At 40.4% G+C, this 20,862-nt stretch overlaps 1 protein-coding gene across 8 annotated transcripts in view; it reads left to right on the forward strand.

The window, feature by feature from the left end:
- The window catches only part of LTBP1 (latent transforming growth factor beta binding protein 1), a 403,312-nt gene that overhangs the window by 289,169 nt on the left and 93,281 nt on the right, over positions 1–20,862 (forward strand). For all 8 annotated transcript variants that reach the window (XM_086700338.1, XM_086700340.1, XM_086700343.1 and 5 more), the window contains 5 exons: positions 328–453; positions 1,682–1,807; positions 2,214–2,336; positions 6,344–6,463; positions 18,121–18,243. In XM_086700338.1, coding sequence (XP_086556464.1) covers positions 328–453; positions 1,682–1,807; positions 2,214–2,336; positions 6,344–6,463; positions 18,121–18,243 — 618 coding nt within the window. The remainder of the gene's footprint in view (positions 1–327; positions 454–1,681; positions 1,808–2,213; positions 2,337–6,343; positions 6,464–18,120; positions 18,244–20,862) is intronic.

Raw genomic sequence — 20,862 nt, forward strand, 5'->3', positions numbered from 1 at the left:
CACTGTCACAAATAGCAAGATCTCACTCTTGTTTATGGCTGAGTAATAGTCCACTGTGTATATATACCATGTCCTCCTTATCTACTCATCTATCAGTGGACACTTGGGTTGCTTCCATATCTTGGATATTGTAAACAATGCTGCAGGAAACATATGGGTTCCTGTATCTTTTTGAATGAGTGTTTTTATTTTCTTTAGATAAATGAGAAGTGACCTGTGTCTTCTAATTGCATACCTGACGATAAGCTAATCAGGAAATACACAGGAATGGTTTGCAAGCGACAGTGAAATCTTTGTTGATGTCTTTTTTCTCTCTTATTTATTAAGAAATCAATGAATGTACTGTGAACCCTGACATCTGTGGAGCAGGACACTGCATTAACCTGCCTGTGAGGTATACGTGTATATGCTATGAGGGCTACAAGTTCAGTGAGCAACAGAGGAAATGTGTTGGTAAGAGACACTTTTTCATGGATGAAATTATTGAAGATAAAACATTTCCACATTAAGAACATTTTCCCTGTAATTATCATGGGAAATGTTATTGTGTTTAATTTTTAAAAATTTCTGTCCCTGCACTAAAAGAGCTCAAAAAGAGGTTTGTTCATCTCCTGGGTTGCTCTTACCTCCTGTTTCAGTGCTACCTACCTTTCCAAATGTAATACAATTAGATAAAAGGGGGAAAAAGGTAAAATAATTTCCAAAGATTTCTAGGTATAATAATATAATAAAATATATAATATATGAAGTAATAGAAATAACTACCTATAAGCATGTATTTAGCAAAACCAAAATAATAATACTATATACTGCAATAAAGAATTATATTCATGTAATTGCTTAAAATCTGATTTCTAAAAGCAATTTCTAAACTGAAAATCAGTAGACTAACACAAAGCTCTTAATGAATTTACAAATCCAGCCTCTCATACGTGGTTCTTTGGAAAAAAATGTATCTCAGAAAGACGTATGATGGCATTATGGAAATCATTTCAGTGCATTAACACTAAATTTAATTGCTCTCTTTTTTAGAAAAAGGAAATTCAGCACTAAGAGTTAGAAGGCAAATATAAAGCAACAAGGCATATACCCAGTTAATATGACTTTGATATGCTAAGTGTCCATAAGATGTGTGACTTAATGTTATTTTGTTTTGTATATATATATGTGGAGTGGGATGAGGGGAGTATCCACCTGCTCTGTACCATGGCTATTTCTCTTGAATTTGCATACATTGTATTCTGTTTGGAATCGTAGAATATAACAGGGCATTTGAGATGATCTAGTCTAGCTTTGCCCACGTGCACAGTGGGAGAGTCCCTTTTACAGTATTTCTGGCACTCTCTGCTGAGCTGGCCTGGGAGTTGCACATGAATTTCAGTGCTTAGATGATTCCATGTATCAGAGGGGTCCTTCTGTGTTGACCTAAATCTGTCTCTCACAAACACCAATGTGAAGGTTGTAGTTTTAGCTTTTCAAACAATATACCATAAGTGTATTCCCTGTTCCCAGTAACCATCCTTCAAGTATTTGAGGCGTATGATCATGTCTCCCTTTCCTAGTCTCCTCGGTTATAAGGATGTGGTGCTCAGGGAATAGTGTGCTGGTATTTTATGAACAAGGAGACTGAGAATTTCATGCTACACGACACTGATACTTTTATCTGTATTTTTGTTAACAGATATTGATGAATGCACTCAGGTCCAACAGCTCTGTTCCCAGGGACGTTGTGAAAACACCGAGGGAAGTTTCTTGTGTATTTGCCCAGCAGGATTTATGGCCAGTGAGGAGGGTCCTAACTGCATAGGTAATGGCTGTGCTCTTCCTGATGCATAAATTCCCAGATCTGGGTTGTTAGCTCCCCTAAGATCCCATCAATCTTAACTGCTTATTCTGGCAACCCAGAATTTATTACTGAACACCTTTTATGGCATAGTCATCTGCTAGATACTGGAGGATATAAATATGGAAGTTTTTTTCTCCAACGCTACGGAACGAAGAGTGTCAAGTGTGTGCAGAGACCCAAGATGTTAAATGTGTTGGGTCCCACATAAATCAAAACCACTCAATTTTGAAACACGTCAAACAAATCAAAGGGATGGTAGTGGGAATCGGTTGTTTGATTCTGGACTTCAAACTGACCTGGGAGATGGGAGAGGTTTGAAATTCTGTTTGGAGAAATAAAACTCGACCGTGTTTTCTGCTTCGTATAGATGTTGACGAGTGCCTGAGGCCAGATGTGTGTGGGGAAGGACACTGCATCAATACCGTGGGGGCCTTCCGGTGTGAATACTGCGACAGCGGGTACCGCATGACCCGGGGCGGCCGTTGTGAGGGTGAGTCAGTGCCACCTTGAAGTGTGGAGCACACGTGATGGTGAAATGCAGGGCTGGGTCCACACCTGAGACTTTCCTCCACCAGCCTGTGCATGATATCAGCTCATCGAAGCTCTTCCTGCCTTCTGCAGTCACAGCCTCTTGGCCTCGCTTCAGGGACTTTGGATTGTTTTCCGTTGTCTTCCATCTTCGCTCTCCCCTTGTCCACCTCAGCATCTGCCTTCCCTGGTAGTTTGAGTGAATCGCTGTAGAACAATTGATTGTGGAGCATCATAGCGTAAGCCCAGACTTAATTACAGCGTCTGGATCATTCATCTGGGAACATGGTGCAGATTTACCCGCTGTTGATTTTTAGTTTCCACCCTTCTTGCCCTATTACATTCCTTTCTTGCAGCTTGTCTTACGTGTGTTCTGGGACTTGGTTACAAACCCTTCTGTACCAAAGCTCCCTCTGACTAACTCCAGGTTGCATTCTAGCCACGCTAGATAAAATTTCTTTATTATTGATTGCGGCAATGAGTTTGCTAGTATTATATTAAAAAAAAAAGTTCTGAGAAGCTTTTAGAGTATGGCCAGAATGCTTAACCATTTAATATTTCTGCTCATGTTTGTATCCCAGTTATACAGTTTCTTTTTGAAACCACCATGGTGCTTTTTAAATAATTATTTTCATGAAGAAATATGTTGCACTTCTGCTTGAATGCTGCCATGGATATGTGCCGGGGAAGGGAAGAGGGGTCTCTGAACACTTTTCTGAGGGGCCAGGCCATGTGGATGGTCCTGGTTCCACGGGGGTTCTTTGCCTGTGGCCGCCTGAAGATCAGCCCATTTTCTTTTTTTTTTTTTTTTTTTTTTTTTTTTTTTTTTTTTTAAATTTTTTTTTTTCAACGTTTATTTATTTTTGGGACAGAGAGAGACAGAGCATGAACGGGGGAGGGGCAGAGAGAGAGGGAGACACAGAATCGGAAACAGGCTCCAGGCTCTGAGCCATCAGCCCAGAGCCCGACGCGGGGCTCGAACTCACGGACCGCGAGATCGTGACCTGGCTGAAGTGGCTGAAGTCGGACGCTTAACCGACTGCGCCACCCAGGCGCCCCCAGCCCATTTTCTAATATGGCTCGACTTCCAGACCAAGGGAGGGACAGACAAGTTGGGGCAGGCTGCCCTCAGCTGTCCCTGCCTCCTCTGCATTGGTTTTCTACATGGATCTAATGATCTGGTCCTGGAGGGAGAGCTAATTCGGTGTCTTGGCAGTCTGTCCCTGCCTCTCCCCCTGGCCCCTTGCATTCTGATCTGGAGAGACGCGGGAACATTTTACATTCCTGAATCTCTGATCAACTAGGATCACAACAGAACCATAAGGTCTCTTCCCTGGCAGCTGAGGGCCATGAGACAACAGGGGTGAAGTGTGCCCACTCTCCTTTTATAGGGGACTCTCACTGTGCCCTGGAGAGGCAGCATGCCCCCTTGGGAGGGGGCAGGACTGTGGCATCAGCTCCTGACTTCTGCGCTTAGTCACTTTATGGCTTGGAGCCAGCGACTTGGCCCCTTTGGATTGTTAACTTGGGAGCCACAAAGTTAACTTTCAGGGCTGTCCTGAGAATAAATGCGTGTTGTGGTATCTTGTGTGGTGCCTTTCACCTTATTAGTTCTCAAGAACCATTCTCTAGAAACCTCCCCCCTTTCCTGATGACTTTGTTTTTGCATGGGCCTTCTTGGTACATCTATAGCCTTGGAAATGCTTTTAAAGAAATGGCGTGGTTTACCTGACAAGCCTTTATGTGTAAAACAACACTCCCCGAAAAAGTCAAATGCTGATTCTAAAATTTTTTTCAATGTTTATTTATTTTTGAGAGAGAGAGAATGCACATGTGACCAAGTGGGGGAGGAGCAGAGAGAGAGGGAGACACAGAATCCAAAGCAGGCTCCAGGCTCTGAGCTGTCCGCACAGAGCCCCACGTGGATCTTGAACCCATGAGCCATGAGATCATGACCTGAGCTGAAGTCAGATACTTAACTGATTGAAGTCACATGCTGATTCTTAAGTCATACTTACAGTTTCAGGATGGGGAGTTGAGGCATTTAAGTAGTAACTCTGGTGCAAGGATGGAGAGTGGGAAGGAGTAGAAATTTGAAAATTCTGTACGTAAACAGGAAACCGATGGAGACTGTTCAGTAATATTTGGTGTATGGAAATTATTTCACAGAAATACTACCAGGGTTCCCTGAGTAAATAATACATAATTCTATCCCCATGAAATGGCTTGAAAAGAAGAAGGAGCCAAATAACATGGCTGTTTTCTAATTTCGTCATGGACCAGAACCAAAGGTCCCCAGGCTCCTGGCTCACCAAAGATTTTCTCAGCTGCCACTAACAAAGTTGCTTTCAAACAGCCCCAGTCTCCAAGGAGTCTATTGTAGTTCACAGACATTATCTCATGCGTCCTTACTTTGTCCTGCTGAGGTATTACCAGGCAGGTAGTCCCTAATTTATAGATGAGGGAACGAGCAGACAGAGGTGAGAGTGGCCGGAAATGCAGGGATGTTGTCTTGTCTTGCTTCGCATTGCATCTTATTTATTGGGCCAGCCTTCCTTAAAACCTTCTCTGACTTAACAGTTGTAGTTCTATTTAAAAAAAAAAAAAAAATCCTTCCAGAGAAGAATGTAATGCTGTTTGGAAAATGAAACTGGCAGGCGTCATCTTTCTGTAGAACAAGAAGTCCCAGAACATCTGACCTAAAACACACACACACACACACACACACACACACACACACACACACACACACACACACACACACCACTATGTGTCATTGTCTGTTGGCAAGGATTTTTCGCTGATAGGAAAAAAAAATTACCACACTGACTTGGTGCTTATTCTATTAATAACATCTTCAACATTTTTCCTTTGAGCATCTTTTTTACTTGAAGCATATTTTCACACTTGTCTGGTGATAATGAGAGATAATTTTTGAGAATTTCCCAGAATGGATGAATGTATCCGTTATATATTTCTTTCACTTTTTGCTTATGTCCTGAAAATTGTCTTTATATTTTGCATATGATTGGAGGTCCTATATGTATCTTATATTGGAACACTTAGACAGTAAATACACTCATTTGAATTCAGACTCCAATCCCAGAAAAAAATGATCATTTCAAGTGGGGCTGGTATCCAAGGTATTCCCACTCTTGTTAAACTCCTGAACCATTTCCTGTATCCTGCTTCCCCCTTCTGTTATTATACCATTCTTCAAAATGCCTAGAGCCTCTGTAGTAGTTACGTCCGCCACAGCCCCAAGCATATTTAAGGTGTTGTTTTTCTCCTCACATTGAAAAGAACAGTGATGAATAACTCCAGTTAGCTGTGAATGTGAATAATAAGGTATATTTTTATTAGAAAATATTAGCATATGATCATATCACCATGTTTTTTGGAAAGTCTGGCAAATATTTGATGAGTTCATTTTCTCCTAATGTTCTGTTTCCACCTCCAAGGAGTTCACAGCCTGTGAAAGGTTTTAAATTATTCAAACCTTGGGTGTTCTTAGGCCCATGAAGCCAAAGCAAGGATTTCCCTAGAGCATCCATTGTCTGCAGAGAGAACCTCTGGCCAGGTGGATATGTGGCTTTGTCACTCTCATGCCTGTTTATTATATTTCTTTCTGGCAAGCTGCAGTATTCCTTCAAAGGTTTGGTGTTCAGAAAATGGCCCCCAAGAAGCTGCCAGCTCCCAGCAATGGAGAGGTCTAACCCTGCCAGTTGGAAAACTGGGGCCAAGTTTTTCCTTTGGATGTGTGTAAATATTTTACTCAAGGTCTACCTGGCTTTGCATTATTGTTGTGGTGGTTAAGTGTAGGCACAGTGTTTGACTTACCTAGTTATGGTTTTCTCCACCAAAATGTAGATACAACATACCTTTTTTTCCCCCCGGCTTCATCAGAAAAGTGAATGTTTGCTTCCATATTCTGATAAATGCTTGTGACCTACTTTTCCAATTTTTCAGATATTGATGAATGTTTAACTCCAAGCACTTGTCCAGATGAGCAGTGCGTGAATTCTCCTGGATCTTACCAGTGTGTTCCCTGCACAGAAGGGTTCCGAGGCTGGAATGGGCAATGTCTTGGTAGGTACTAGAGTGTTCTTATCAAAGTCTTGTTTTTTTCTGCCTAGTGCATTTTCTGACAGAGTGATGTAATGCCAAGTGATCCCTCGTTCAAAATGGAAAAAAAGAGAAAAAATGGAATATGACAAAGTTGTGTCATTCTGAGAAAACTTCTGAGAAAAGTTCAAAGTCACTTTTAACCATGGAGAAAATGGGAAAACAAGTTGGTAGGAAGAATGGGAGATTTTACCTGGGAGAAATAATTCTGAGTGAAGCAAATTATGGTCTTTGATGTGATAAATAACCAGGACCAAATAAAACAGTAATCATCACAGGGAGGGAGAGGTGGAGGCAAAAGGCTAAAAGAGAGAAAAGGTCTAAGAAGAGAACGCTTACCACACACTAATAGAATTTGGAAGCATACAGCACAAACATAGAGCAGAAGCAGAAGAGAAATCTTGATGGCTTGCCGAGTCTCTGACGTGTATTCACTGAAGTCTTTACTAAATACTTCATACCAACATTAGGCACTGAGGAAGAGAAGCATCAAATTTGCTTTCAGTCTCTTTAGCTGTGTTCCACTTAGCTTTCCCCCTTAATGGTTTTCCTCTGTGTTTCTGTCTCTATCTCTAATAATTTCCTTAGAAGCTGAGCTCTTTTACACTCAATGCCAGACTCTGACCATATGTGTTAAACTTCTCATTTCTTCATACCTTCCTTCCTTCTTCCACAAAGGCTGAAGAGCTTACTGTATATACCCAGGGTTGTGCTGTGTGCTGGGATACGTTGAGGGACAAAAAAAGTGCCTTCCTCGTGGAACTGTCTGGCGAGGAAGACTCATAAGTATCTCATAAGTAAATGCAAAGGCACCAATAAGACAGTGCTGGGAAGTAGGGTTCTCTGCTGCTCTAAGAGTGTGCGATAGAACGAGTTGCCTCTGGGAAAATTCCTGATCGAGGTTACACTGAGGAAGGGGAGGGGAAGGAGATAAGTTTGGACAGAGGAAACAGCCTGTGCAGGGCGCTTGTGGATGGAGGAAGCAGTTAGGTTCACCTTTCAGTCACTAGCTGAAAGGCTAGACAGAGAACAAGGGAAGATTGGCCGCAGGATGAGGAGGCAGAACACGCTAGATGGACTCTCTCAGTCTTACTTAAGATGCTCATCTTTACTTGTACACCTCTGGGAAGATGTTTAGGTGTTGCAGAGCAGACAGGATGAGTAGGCTCGGCAGAAAGAGTCCCAATTTCAAAGCTTTGGACTCATCACCAGGTTGCATAAGCTACGCCTTTGTACATGGCCGTCTCCTTCTGTCGTTGGAATTGAGATGTTGATCTTTGGAAGAAGGGAAGATTTGGGTTCATTAATTGCTTATTTGATCTGCATTTGTTGATGTGATCGGTGCTGGTCAGAACATTATGTTTGGTTTTAATTTTCCCGTTTGGCATAAATTTCATACTTGCCTGTCAGGATTCCATTTGTGTTCTCATTTTCACATACTGAGGCATATTATAATCCAAGAGCAGAGCCTGAATTTTACCTTCAATAACTAAAATTCATCATAGTGGTATAAACACAGCCCTGATGCATGAACTTGCTAATGAAATATGACTGACCAAATTGGCAAGTGATCGTTCTTCAATACAAATGCGTTTATCTAGATTGGGCAATCATAAGAAATGAGTTCTCATACCTGGATGTGTGCAGTCAATCTAATCATGACCACTTTGCTCTGGTTTAATGACAGAAACACAGCATCTCATTTAAAAGTAACTTGACTTTGCCAACCAGACTTAGTGGAATCCTAAGCAGAAATCCTAGGTCACCATGTCAGTCACCCAAAGTCATACACTTAGCCACTTGTTCCAAGCACTACTTTTCGGTTTTGCATTGCTAAGGTCATGCAATTCCTATGACAAGTAGACTGTGTACTTTGTTTCCTTCTGCCTTTATCTACAGATCAGGCTTCTCCTCCATGATGATGTTTCAGTTCCATTCGTTGTTCAGAGCTAGACTTAGAGCTCTTCTTAGATTCTCAGGAGGGCTTTTGCAGATTATACCAAAACGGATCCGTGTTAATTTTTTATGGCAGTAGAGCTTTCACACGTTAAAAAGTTGAGTGTGACAAAAAGTCGATGTCGCAACATGCCTTTCTATTCTTACTGAACCAATGAATGAATGAGATTCTTCTGCGCTCAGCTCTGACAATGCTAATGAATACCCAGCGATGGCTCCTACATTTTAGTTCTCACCTTTATACTTCTGGTACTCTAAAATACTTTTCAAAGGTGCAGTCATTACTTAAGCTGATCATTGAGTTGAGCTAGTCAACAACAATTTGAGTATATATTTATTTTCAATTTAACAGTTGTGTGCCTACCAAGAGCCAGGCAGTTTTCAAGACCCCGGAGATTAGGGGAAAATAAAAAAATGCCTTCCCCTCTTTGCCTGTGTACTCTAGAGCTTACGTTGTGTTTGCAGATAAACAAGTCAGCAAGTAAAGTATATGGTATGTCAGATGTGTTTTCAGTGCCATGAAGGAGAAAAAAATAAAATAAAACTGCCTAAGGGATACAGAGAGTGTCAGATTCTATGGTGGTCAGAGAAGACATCAAATGATAAGTTATTTATACAGTGTTCCTTTCTAACTATTTGTTTTTTTCTCTGTTGGTTATTAGTGATGGGTGTGTGGCTTTTTAATATCATTTTAGTCCAGATAATTTAGGGTGCATTGGTGAGACTGTTTTCCCCCAATTTTAAATGTATGAGAACATTAAAGACTTAAAAGTATTCCAAATCTCACCATTTGAAGGAAAGTCTTACACTTGGTATTTGTTAGTTGCCATCTGTAGAGAAGATAATCCCTACGTCACAGGGTTCTCTGTTCCATAAGTCTTCATGTCCTCCTTTTCCTACCACTCTGCTCCTGCTGACTGAATGTTTTTAAATTATTACAATTAAAGTTGTACAGGGTCATATGTAATACTACTATCGTGTGGCATTATGCTTATGGTTTTTTCTAAAGCCTGTTGATCTGTATATTGATTTGGCTCTTTTTCCTGTTAAATGGATTCATCAGGAATTGAGAATTGCTATTTTGACTCATATTCTGCAGGGATTTGATGCCAGTTAGACTTTCTCCTTCTTTTCCTGACTTAACAGTGAACTTGCTGAAACCATTAATGGCCTTGTATTCCTGCCATGTAAGCTGGCTCACTGATTGATGCTTCTCCTTGATTTATGAATTAGAGCAGAAATCATCTGGGGCCGAAACAGGTCAGATGTTAGCAGGTGTTGTCTGGAAGACCATGCTGTTTCCTAGTGTTGAGTTCAGGGCATATGATCCTTCATTCTCAGTCGTTTATTGTCCACTTTCAAAATATCTATCCCTTGGTGCTTTTTGGCAACTCTTGCTGGCTCCTCTGTTAATGTAGCTTCTTCTTTCTTTTTTTTTTTTTTTTTTTTCAACGTTTATTTTATTTTTGGGACAGAGAGAGACAGAGCATGAACGGGGGAGGGGCAGAGAGAGAGGGAGACACAGAATTGGAAACAGGCTCCAGGCTCCGAGCCATCAGCCCAGAGCCATCAGCCCAGAGCCTGACGCGGGGCTCAAACTCACGGACTGTGAGATCGTGACCTGGCTGAAGTCGGACGCTTAACCGACTGCGCCACCCAGGCGCCCCTGTAGCTTCTTCTTTCAAGTTGTGGATTTCAGTCCTCTCTTGAAAGCCACTTTCATCATTCAACACTGTATTCCTTGGACCTCACGTTCAGCCTGGAGTTGTTGCCCACTTGATTCCCGCCTCTAATGATTATTTCTTCACCCTGGGTTCTGGCGAGTTCCAACTGGCTGCTTCAACCAGGACCTTTCTTGAGGGAAGCCAGCCTGTCAGGTAGTCAATTAACAGGTTTCTCTTCACTCATGAAGAACAGGCCTGATTCAAACCCTACTAGAGCCATCCTTCAAAGGAGATTCTCTGATATTTAATTGTGTAAAGGTACATACGGCAACTCTTCTGTAAAGATCATATTTCCTTGAACTTAGATTTTGAGCTATATGACCTCTCTGAAGCTTGGTTTCAATAGCTTTAAAATGGGTATTGAGATACTCTTCTTCATTGGATTTACTGTCAGAATTAAATAAGCAATATAAAGCATGTAGAAAGGCATGTGACACAATGTAGAACCCAATAAATGTTATAACCCTTCTTCCCCCAACTCTGTTATCCTCCCGTTTACCTCCTTAATCCTGAAATATAAGAAGGGCAGTAATAACTGATAGCTATCCAATAAATTCTATGTCAAGTTTCTGTGTGTAACTATCCTTGGCTTTTCATAAGCTCATTTCCTGTAGTTCTTCCCTCTCCCCGTGTCATCAGAGCCTTTGTTTATGAATCTAAGTAATCTTAATCTTAGAGTTTCCTTTCAACTTCTGGACATTTTTGTTTAGCTGGGATATATTGCTTAAGAATCCTCATGCTTTTCTGTAGGATCACTGATCATCCCTAACAAATGTTTCGCCTTCTGCAATACTGCCGTTTCCATCCTTCTACTTCACTTTCTTTGCTCACCTTCATAAGATACGGTATCTATCACCTGGTGGTTGTATGCAGGCAGTGCTGAGTTTACTTTATTGTCTTACTTTAGAATTGAGTCTGTGAAAAACCATGTGACCTGGGAACACAAATTTCTGAGATTTTTATCATAGTAATCCTTCTCTGTCAAACCGTAATTAAGTTAATGGTGACTCTGTGACTCCGATTTACGTTTTCTAAACGTAATGGGTCCTAGGCATTTGAAGAACTCCGTGTTATTTGATCCACTTGACAACGGGTTAGCCTTAGTCTTAACGAAAACCAGGTGCAGAGAACTTACACGGTAAACGTGGAAAGCTCCTTGTTCTAGGAGTTCTTTTCACACTAGGATTTATTTTCAGATTTTGAGGGATCGTTAACCTTTATGGAATACATGAATATTCATAGACTTATATGAAATTGGAGACTTTCATCCTACATTTATTTATTTTGTATAAGATGGCAACAGAACTGAACATCCACCTTTTGCAGATATTATTAAATGTGCAAACACCAGCCTAATCCCTAATCCCACTGTATGCTAAAGAAGTCTTCTAATTAGTCACTACGTTATTATCGAACACCTACTTATGTGCTTAATTCCAAAGAAGATTTGGAGAGCAAAAAAAAAAAAAAAAAATACAGAATAGAACAGTGCTTCTCAGGGGATGGGAGCTAGTAGAATTGGGGAGATGTTGTTTAAGGATGGAAGCTTGGAACTGGCAGGTAGGTAAGCCCTGGGGATCTATTGCATAGGTTACTGATGATTACAACAGTGCTGTGTTACAGTGATTATAGTCAACAATGCTGTGTTATAAACTTCAAAGCTGCTAAGAGGTTAGATCATGATTATGTTCACAAAAAAAGGAAATAATTATGGGACATAATAGAGGTCTTAGCTAACATTGTTAGTATCTTGCAATATATAAGTATATCAAATCATCACTTAAACTTACACAATGTTATGTCAATTATACCTAAATTAAAAATGCAAACAAGAGAGGCGCCTGGGTGGCTCAGTGGGTTAAGCGTCCAACTTCAGCTCAGGTCATGATCTGACAGCTTGAGAGGTTGAGCCCAACATTGGGCTCTGTGCTGACAGCTCAGAGCCTGGAGCCTGCTTCAGATTCTTGGTCTCCCTCTCTCTGTTCCTCCCCTACTCACACTTTGTCTCTCTTTCTCATTTAAAAAGAAAAGAGAAAGCAAACAAGAAACTCCTTTTGAAGGCAGGAAACATGCCTGTGTGGGGAGACTAATTATTATAATAACAACAAACTTCTCTTACATTGTTACAAAGGGCTTTGACTTCGTTGTGTTTCTTTTTTTGTTTTTTTGGGGGGTTTTTTTTGGTCCTCAGGGTAGTCTTCCCGGTAGTACACATATAGAAATTGATTCCCAGAGAGGGTAATGGGCTTGCCTAAGGTTATAGGTAATAAATGGCAGATCTAGAACATGATCCCAGGTCTTTTATTTCCCAAACTAGTGTTCTATTCTATACACTACCTCATATCTCTCTCCTTGTTTACCCAGGAAAATTAGAGAACAAAACAATATGAAGGTAACGAGGAAGACAAAAAAGTTCATAGAAAGGAGAGATCCATGTGGGTGTGAATCCTCCCTTGCAAGCAGCAATAATAATGGCTCAGGGATTCTTGACTCTAAGATGGCAGCCTGCACCACGGATAGCCCCAATTGAGTTTTGCTGAAAGACAAAATATTCTTTTGGAAAGGTGAAGTAGGAAAGCAGTGATTCGGTACGATTAATGGATTGGTTTTCTGAGATCATCTTTGTCTCTTTATCTGGGATATATATAGCATTGGCTCTTTTCCAGTCCTAAACAGCAGTGATGAGTCTTTGGGGGATGTGTAACATATTTTTGTAGGCTGCAGTGCTACTGCATGTCTTGGTCAGACTTGACAGAGGGCGTCTGAGATCCTGAGGATTTACTGTACCTCGAGTGCAGGTTGTTCAAAACACTCGCCTAACTGGCTTCTGTATCTTACTTTGCCATGCTTGCTTTTCTGTCAAATATGCTCTGCCATTGTCTTTACTATAAAAGACTGTGTATAATGAATAGTTGAGGGATAACCGAATTAATATGGTTGGGGTAGGGAATAATCTCATACTTTCAGGTAGCCATAGTGATGGAATATGTTTACTTCCCTTATCAAACGATGCTCATTCATTGAAGTTTGTGTTGACCACTAAGGAATTAAACGAGACTGAATGGCCTCTGAAAAATGACTGGCTTGCGGTGTTGAGAGATTCATTTCCTGGAAAATACAGGAAGTAATGCAGGTGCACTCTTGCTCTGGAATCAACTCTGACCAGCCTCAAGGAGCTGATAGGTGAAGTAGAAAGTGGCACCACAGCCTTGGACTGACTTGTGTGAGGTCAGCCACTGAATACCCTCTTTACCTCCAGAGGTTAGGCTTCCCAGAGAGGGGCTTCAGGCTGCCTGGTGTGTTCGCAGGACATGAGGAAGGGAAATTTCAAAAGGGTTCCTGACCCAGAGGAATTATATCCAAAGGCAATGAGAGGCTTTGCAGGTGGGTTTGCTGGCCAGTGGAAAGTTGTCTTTGTCAAATTGTGGAGAATGGAAAGTTGCCAGAGATCTAGAAAGAGATTAATGTCCTCACTTCCCCCCCAAAGAAGAAAGAAGGTGCAGTTCAGGAACTAATGACCACTGAACTTCATCTTAACCTTGACAAAGAACTGTAGGCTGCAGGATGCAAATGATAAGGTGAAACATTTTAAAAGAAAAAGATGATCGTAAGAATCAGCCAGGGCTCACTAAGGACAAATCATGCGTGGCTATTCTGACTGCCTCTTCTGATGGGCTTCTCAGAGGAGCAGGTCATGAAATCCTATAGGCACGGCATATTTAGTTTTCAACAGACCTCTGTTACAGTCTCTCAGGGTATTGTAGGTGAGAATGATGAATTTGGATTGGGTGATAGTATACTGGGATGGATTCATAAACTTTTGAATGATCATATCCATGAAGTGCTGACCGCATAAACCCCTGGTAATTCCCCTACTATGGGAGTTTTAATTAATTCATTGAATAGAAAATGTCAAATTATGTCCAAAAGCCCATTGGTAAATTGTACTTGGGGAGATCAGAAGAGATTTTTCTACAGACACCATACTTTCATGATGTTTCCCTTTTAAGCTCATTATGTATATGCCTCATAAGAATTTGGTAATGTGACTTCTACAAAACCATAATCCTAATCTCAGAGTAAAATGAGTTTCGAACTCTAATTAAAAAAATTTTTTTTAATGTTTATTTATTATTGAGAGACATAGAGTGTGAGCAGGGGAGGGGCAGAGAGAGAGGGAGACACAGAATCCGAAGCAGGCTCCAGGCTCTGAGCTGTTAGCACAGAGCCTGATGTGGCGCTTGAACTCACAAGCTGTGAGATGATGACCTGAGCCAAAGTCATACACTTAACCGACTGAGCCCCCCAAGTGCCCCTTGAACTCTAATTTAGAAACCAAAGGCCTAACCATCTCTCTCTGTAGCAGGGATTAGGGGGTGTGGATCTTGGATGGTGGACTGAATAGGGACTACCTTGTTTCTCATAGCATTGATCTTCTAGAAGGTTCAAGGTAAGAACTGGGGGGGCAGGTGGCAGGCTTTCTGTCAATAACACTCAGGGCTCCACAAGTTTGTGTCCTTGACTGAATGGAAGAACACTGGAAACCATTGACAGTTTTTAAAGGAGCAACACCATTTTTTAAAAAGGTTTATTTTGAGAGAGGCAGAGAGATAGCGTGAGCAGGAGAGGGGCAGTGAGAGGGAGAGAGAGAATCCCAAGGAGGCTCTGCGCTGACAGTGAACTATGAGATCATGACCTGAGCCAAAATCAAGAGTCAGATGCTTAACCGAATGAGCCACCCAGGCGTCCCAGGAGCAACACCATTGATCATATTTGTATTTTAGGTCACTCTGGCTACCTGCTGGATAGTGGATTAGAGAGGGCAAGACTCCAAGTAGAGAAACAGACTGTGATGGTAACCCATGTGAGAGAAAATGATGGTAGTAAGAAAGAAATAAAGCAGGGGTATTTGAGAGATATTTGGAAGGTAGAATTGATAAGACTGGTAATAAATTGAATGTGGGGAAAGAGGGAGAATAAGGGATCTAGATAGGATGACTTCCAGTTTTTGACTTGGGCATTTGGATAGTAGCATAATGTATTGACGAGGAAGGCAGCATAATGAAAACATGGGGAAGGTCAGGTTTGGCTCTGAACACTCAGAGGTGCCTGTGACATATCAAGTGGAAGTGTCAGGAGACTGACCAACGAGGTTGTGGGGGTCTGCAGTTTAAGAGGGGTGTGGGCAAAAGATAAAATGGTGACTTTATTTCACTCCTTTTATATCCATCAAGTGAGGCCACACCTTCCTACTCTATGGAGATTCTTTTTTTTAAATTGAGGTATAATCTATAACATTAGATTCATTTCAGGTGTACAGCATAAGGATTTAGTATTTGTGTATATAACAAAATGATCATAATTCTAGTGAAAGTCCATCACCATTTATAGTTATGACATTAAAACATTGTTTTTCTTGTGATGAGGACTTTTAAGTTCAACTGTCTTAACTCTTAACTATGCAGTGCAGTACTACTGATTCAAGTAACTTATAAGTTGCAAGTATTTTATAAGTATTTCATCAACGATAATCTGCACTCTTAATTTGCTTTGACTAGAGAAAATAATGGTCTTAGAAACTGACTTTGTTGTTATATTCTGCAGTCCTGTAAGTCACATTTCCTGATGCATGAATAATTAAAGAGAACAGTCCATACATTTTTCAACTTGTTAACATTTTTGAAGCCAATCCAGATCCTCGATGGGACATTTTAACGTTACTGTCTGGAATTTACATGCCTACTGTCTAGGCTCCTTCTGTCCCATTATTTACTTTGGCTCCAATGTTTGGCTTCTTCTTTCAAGTTGTTTGTATTCAGTGTTCATAAAAGTGGACTCCAACAACCAAGGAAAAGATGAACAATGAGACAGTTTGGAAGTGCTATTTTTGTTGTCATAGAGTAGGGTCAGTTCAGTAGTAGTAAGTGATTTTGTGAAGGCCAGGTAGAGTACTCACGCAGTGCTAATTCGCCGGCTGTTCTCTGTTTGCATGCGAGACGTATGCCTGTGTGCTTGGTTGCTCACATGCTTTTGCCTTATTTTGATAATACAGTAAAACCTTGATTTGCGCACACGATTCATTCCAGAAACATGCTTGTAATCCAAAGCATACCAAAGTATATCAAAGCAAATTTCAAGAAACAGTAGCTCAGTCATGATCATGTAACATTCAGCATCATGTCCTACTCATATTGCAAGACCTCACTCATTTTATCGAGTTAAGTTGTGCTAGAAATGTTTGCTTGTCTTGCAGAACGCTCACAGAACGAGTTACTTGCAATCCAAGGTTTCACTGTACTCTGTTTCTCGATATCATTGTCGGAAAGCCGTAACCCAGTTTCAATGGAATGTCATGCGAACAAATGCAGTCTGAACTGTGAAATGCTGAATTAGAACGAGATCTGTGTTAATGTGTTTGTGACTCTTTGCCTTTTAAGAGGGTGGAAAGCTTTACTGCTCTCAGGGTGAGCATTGCAAAATGCAATGGATGGAATCAAGAGCATTTTCCTTCTTATTGTTTGTCTGCCTTAGATTAAGATGCTGTGCATTATTGACCGCTGTAAAATTAAGCCTAAATCATGATGTGGTGTGTAATTTTAGCACTTAAATAGTTTAAATTGTTCCCCTTAAGGTTTTGGTTGTCCATGCTACACTGTGTGTCTTCTTACTGGGACTTACGGTGGACTTACCAGAGGTGCTCAAATGCGACATAGAACTCAAGTTTTTCTTTATGAAATAACAATATTCTAGTAGGAGATTAATGAATGCTGAATGAAATCAATGAACACTTAGATGATTGTTTTCTATATAAATGCTATGTTAGCAAACAATAAAAACAAACATACTCCTAATTCTTCAGCGGTTTCTAGCACTACACTTAACTTGTGTTAATAGAAACAGGTTAAGGGACACCTGAGTGGCTCAGTCGGATAAGCGTCCAACTTTGGCTTGAGTCATGATCTCATGGTTTGTGAGTTTGAGCCCCACGTCGGGCCCTGCACTGATGGTGCAGAGCCTGCTTGGGATTTTCTCTCTCTTCCTTTTTCCTCTGCCCCACCCCCCACTTGGTGGCTCACGTGCACACGCTCGCTTGCTCGCTCTCTCAAAATAAAAAAAAAAAAAATAAACTTTAGAAACAGGTTAAAAGGATGGTCTTTGGAGTCAGGCTAAGTGGATTCAAATATGAACCCCCAGTTTCTAACCATGTGGCCTTGGACAATCTGTTTGAATTTCTCTGAGACTTGGTTCTTTTGTCAGTGAAATGGTTAGCGTGGATGGCTTTTGTGAGGATTAAATAAGCATAAAGCCTTTAGTGCTTTTGTGCAGTAAGTGTTTGGTAAAGATTAGCCATTATTTTATCTGCCTCTGCAGTCTGTACCCTACCTTCAAATTGCCCAGTAGGCTTTTTGGTCCTCTAGATTGATTTTTATAATACTGATTCAATGCCATCTTTGAAAATTGTATCAGAGGTTTTTTCCTCCTTTCTGTTAACAGCTCCTGTGGTTTCTCTAGGTCATGAGTCCTATCCTTTCTTCAGTGAACCCTCCCTTCCTGCAGAACTAATCAGTTCCCTTACTAGACCTTGATACATCTTTGATTCTTTGGAATATTTCATTTTGTAGAGGGTGCTGCTCTAGAACCTCCCTCTCTTCTTCCCTCCCCTGTACAGCAAGCTTTCGCTGAATTCATTCATAGACATCTTCAGTTCCTTTTTTGAGTTACTTTGCAGAAAGTAAATTAAGGCGTAGAACTATCCCACATGTTGTTCACACCGGAGCTGCCTTTCCTCCTTTGGGCTAATTTGAAAGCTTTTCTTAAAGAATCTGTCCTTTCTTTGAAGATGGACTATTTCTATTTTTAGCCAAATTCAACTTTATTTATGTTTTATTTCTTTTTTTCTCTCTTTGTGGTTTTTTTCCCCCCTTATGCAACATTCTTCAGATGTGGATGAGTGTCTGGACCCACAGATCTGCACAAATGGTACTTGCTCGAACCTCGAAGGCTCCTATATGTGTTCATGCCACAAGGGCTACAGCCCAACCCCAGACCACAAGCACTGTAAAGGTAAATACTCTGATCGAATTTCTTACTTTTATTTGAACTGCATTTAAGAATCTGTTCGAGTAACTAGCTGAGAAAAGGGAACCAAAAAAAAAAAAAAAGGAATTATGCTGCCTGTCATGTATTTTAAGTGAGCTACTTGGAGCACATTTTTGTTGGTATCTTTGAAAGTGACTCCTCACTGTGGTTACATACAGACCATACGTACTTAGATAAAGGAAAACAGCATAGTTTTAGACAGCATCTATAAACCACAGGTCAATTTTTCATTTCTTGTGGTTATAAAAACTACAGTTGCACATTTCTGTGAATATACTAAAAACCATTGAATTGTACACTTTAGATGAATTATGTGGTGGTGAATTATATCTCAATAAAATTGCTATTGAAAACCTTCATTGTAGAAAATCTAGCAAAGAGAAAAGTAAAAAAAAATTTCTCAGTCTCATTCATGCATAGTCCTATCTCACAAATATTTTCTATCACTTTATTTTTAATGTGCAATTTTGTAAGTTTTGTCACTTAATAGTATATACATCATGAGCATTTTATATATCATTAATAACTTTACAGACATTATTTTTAAAAGCTGCTTAATAGTGCAGTGTATTACTATTTCAGCATTTTCTTGCTGCTTATGTGTTGAACAACCATAATTTTTTTCCACCTTCTCATTATGTAAAAAAAAAAAAAAAAAAAGGATCATTTCTTTATTTATAAATGTGGAATAACTGGATAAAACATCTTTAATGTTTTTTATTATTTTGATAGAATGCTAATTTCTAATTTTAAAAATATATTTTTTAATTCTAAAAGATTGAATATTTATTACATATGCTTATTTCTATTAATTTCCTGGAGACTTCTAATTATTACAACATTTATTTCATATTGCAACATGTATTTTGCACATTTTTTTCTTGTGTAAATTTATGTTACTATCTGTTCCTATTTATCAAGTTTTTAAATCACCATATATGAACACTTTATATAAAGCACGTGTATAAACCTACGTACCTGTGTCTTTGTATTACAAATACACTTTTTTATGGCATATTGTTGTAATTTGTCCAAAGTTTCTCTAATTTCCTCTGCATAATTCTTTTTTTAAGTTTAATTTTTTTCTGTGGTCAAATCTGTGGATGGTTTCCTTCTGCTCCTACTGCTTTATACCTACAAGCATGCTCTTTCAAGGGGAGGAAAGGAAGAAATTCGTGAAGTTTTTCTTCTTTCTGAAGTGTCTCACTGAGAGTGAAGGATGTGGGGTGGGGATTAACTTCTCACTATGGTAGCTAGTAGTAAACAGGTATCTTACTCTCTTGTAAGAATTGTAGCCTCTCCCGCTGGCAGGAGCAGATTCCCAGACCTCTGGATTGGGTGGCTGACCCCTTACATGCAGGGGAACACCAGTCACCCCCAGTGGAGCACTAGGGGGGCCTCATCTCCCTTCCCTCCAGGTCCTTTTCCTGCTGGCCCACGTCCACAGTCTTCCTACCAAGTTCTTCTGGTGATTTGCTCTGCAGCCTTGGATACATTAAACTTGGATTACCAGATCTCATATCATCTCTGAAATTCGGGGATTGGGTTTTTTAGAGGGATAACGCTCCAAGGAGACACATGTTGGGTGAATGGCTCGTTACCACTTTCTTATGCTTGGCTGCTGTCATCCCAGATGATCCTGCCCCGCTCTGGCAAGGCTTCCCAGCGCCCCAGAATTCCCACCATCAGCTGATGGCAGCCATAGAAACACTCATTTTCCGCTCTGTGTGGCGCTCTCCTGGGCTGCTGCAAAAGCTTCTCTTCATCCTTCCCTTCTTTCCTTCCGGGTATATCAAGGAACCCGCATGTTCCAGACACTGTGTTCAAATGCAGATGCTGAGAGGTTTTAATCTCTCAAAGCACTTTTATTGGCTGGAAAAGACGCAAACCTACTACTATAATAGATAGAGGACCACATGATGAAGTTAACATTATCAGTGATGTATTATAAAAAAAAAAAAAACCTGTGAAATCCAAATGAAGTCTGGAGCTTAGTTTAAAAAGGAGGATTGTAGTGTATCAAACCTTCATTCAGTCACTCAGAAGCTGTGTGGGCTTGGATAAGTTTTCTTAATTTGCTAAGCCTTCCTTACTCATCTGCAAAAAGGCAACAATAATGGTACTTACTCAGGTGATGTGAGGATTGCGTGTGATAATACAGAAACAGAGCTTATATGGGGAGAAGGAGATTATGTCGAGACAGAGAGTGACATGTAGTTGACGTTGTTATGCACCACATTAAAGGTGTGTACAAGGCTCTGTTAAAGCCAAGAAGTCTGTGGCTAATCCTGTGTGCACACTTCTGGGAAAGCTTCACGGAGGTGCTGCTGTTCAACCTTGGTCTGAAAATTTTGAATATGGAGGGGAGAAGAACTTAGGAGGAAGAGAAAGCAACACATAATCAAAGGTTGGAGGTGTGAAAAGGCTATTCTCTCCACGTGGCATTTAACCTTGGCCCCTATTCCAGTTTTCCTTTGCATTATGGTCTGGGATAGGATCAGGCAAGATCCCCATCTTCTGCTCTGGAAACCTGCATATGGACTAATTATTTTCCTTACTCCCAGTCAAAGCCTACCCTTTTTA

The sequence above is a fragment of the Puma concolor genome, chromosome A3 (assembly GCF_028749965.1).
Source record: "Puma concolor isolate L17-30 chromosome A3, mPumCon1.1.hap2, whole genome shotgun sequence".
Classification (NCBI taxonomy): domain Eukaryota; kingdom Metazoa; phylum Chordata; class Mammalia; order Carnivora; family Felidae; genus Puma; species Puma concolor.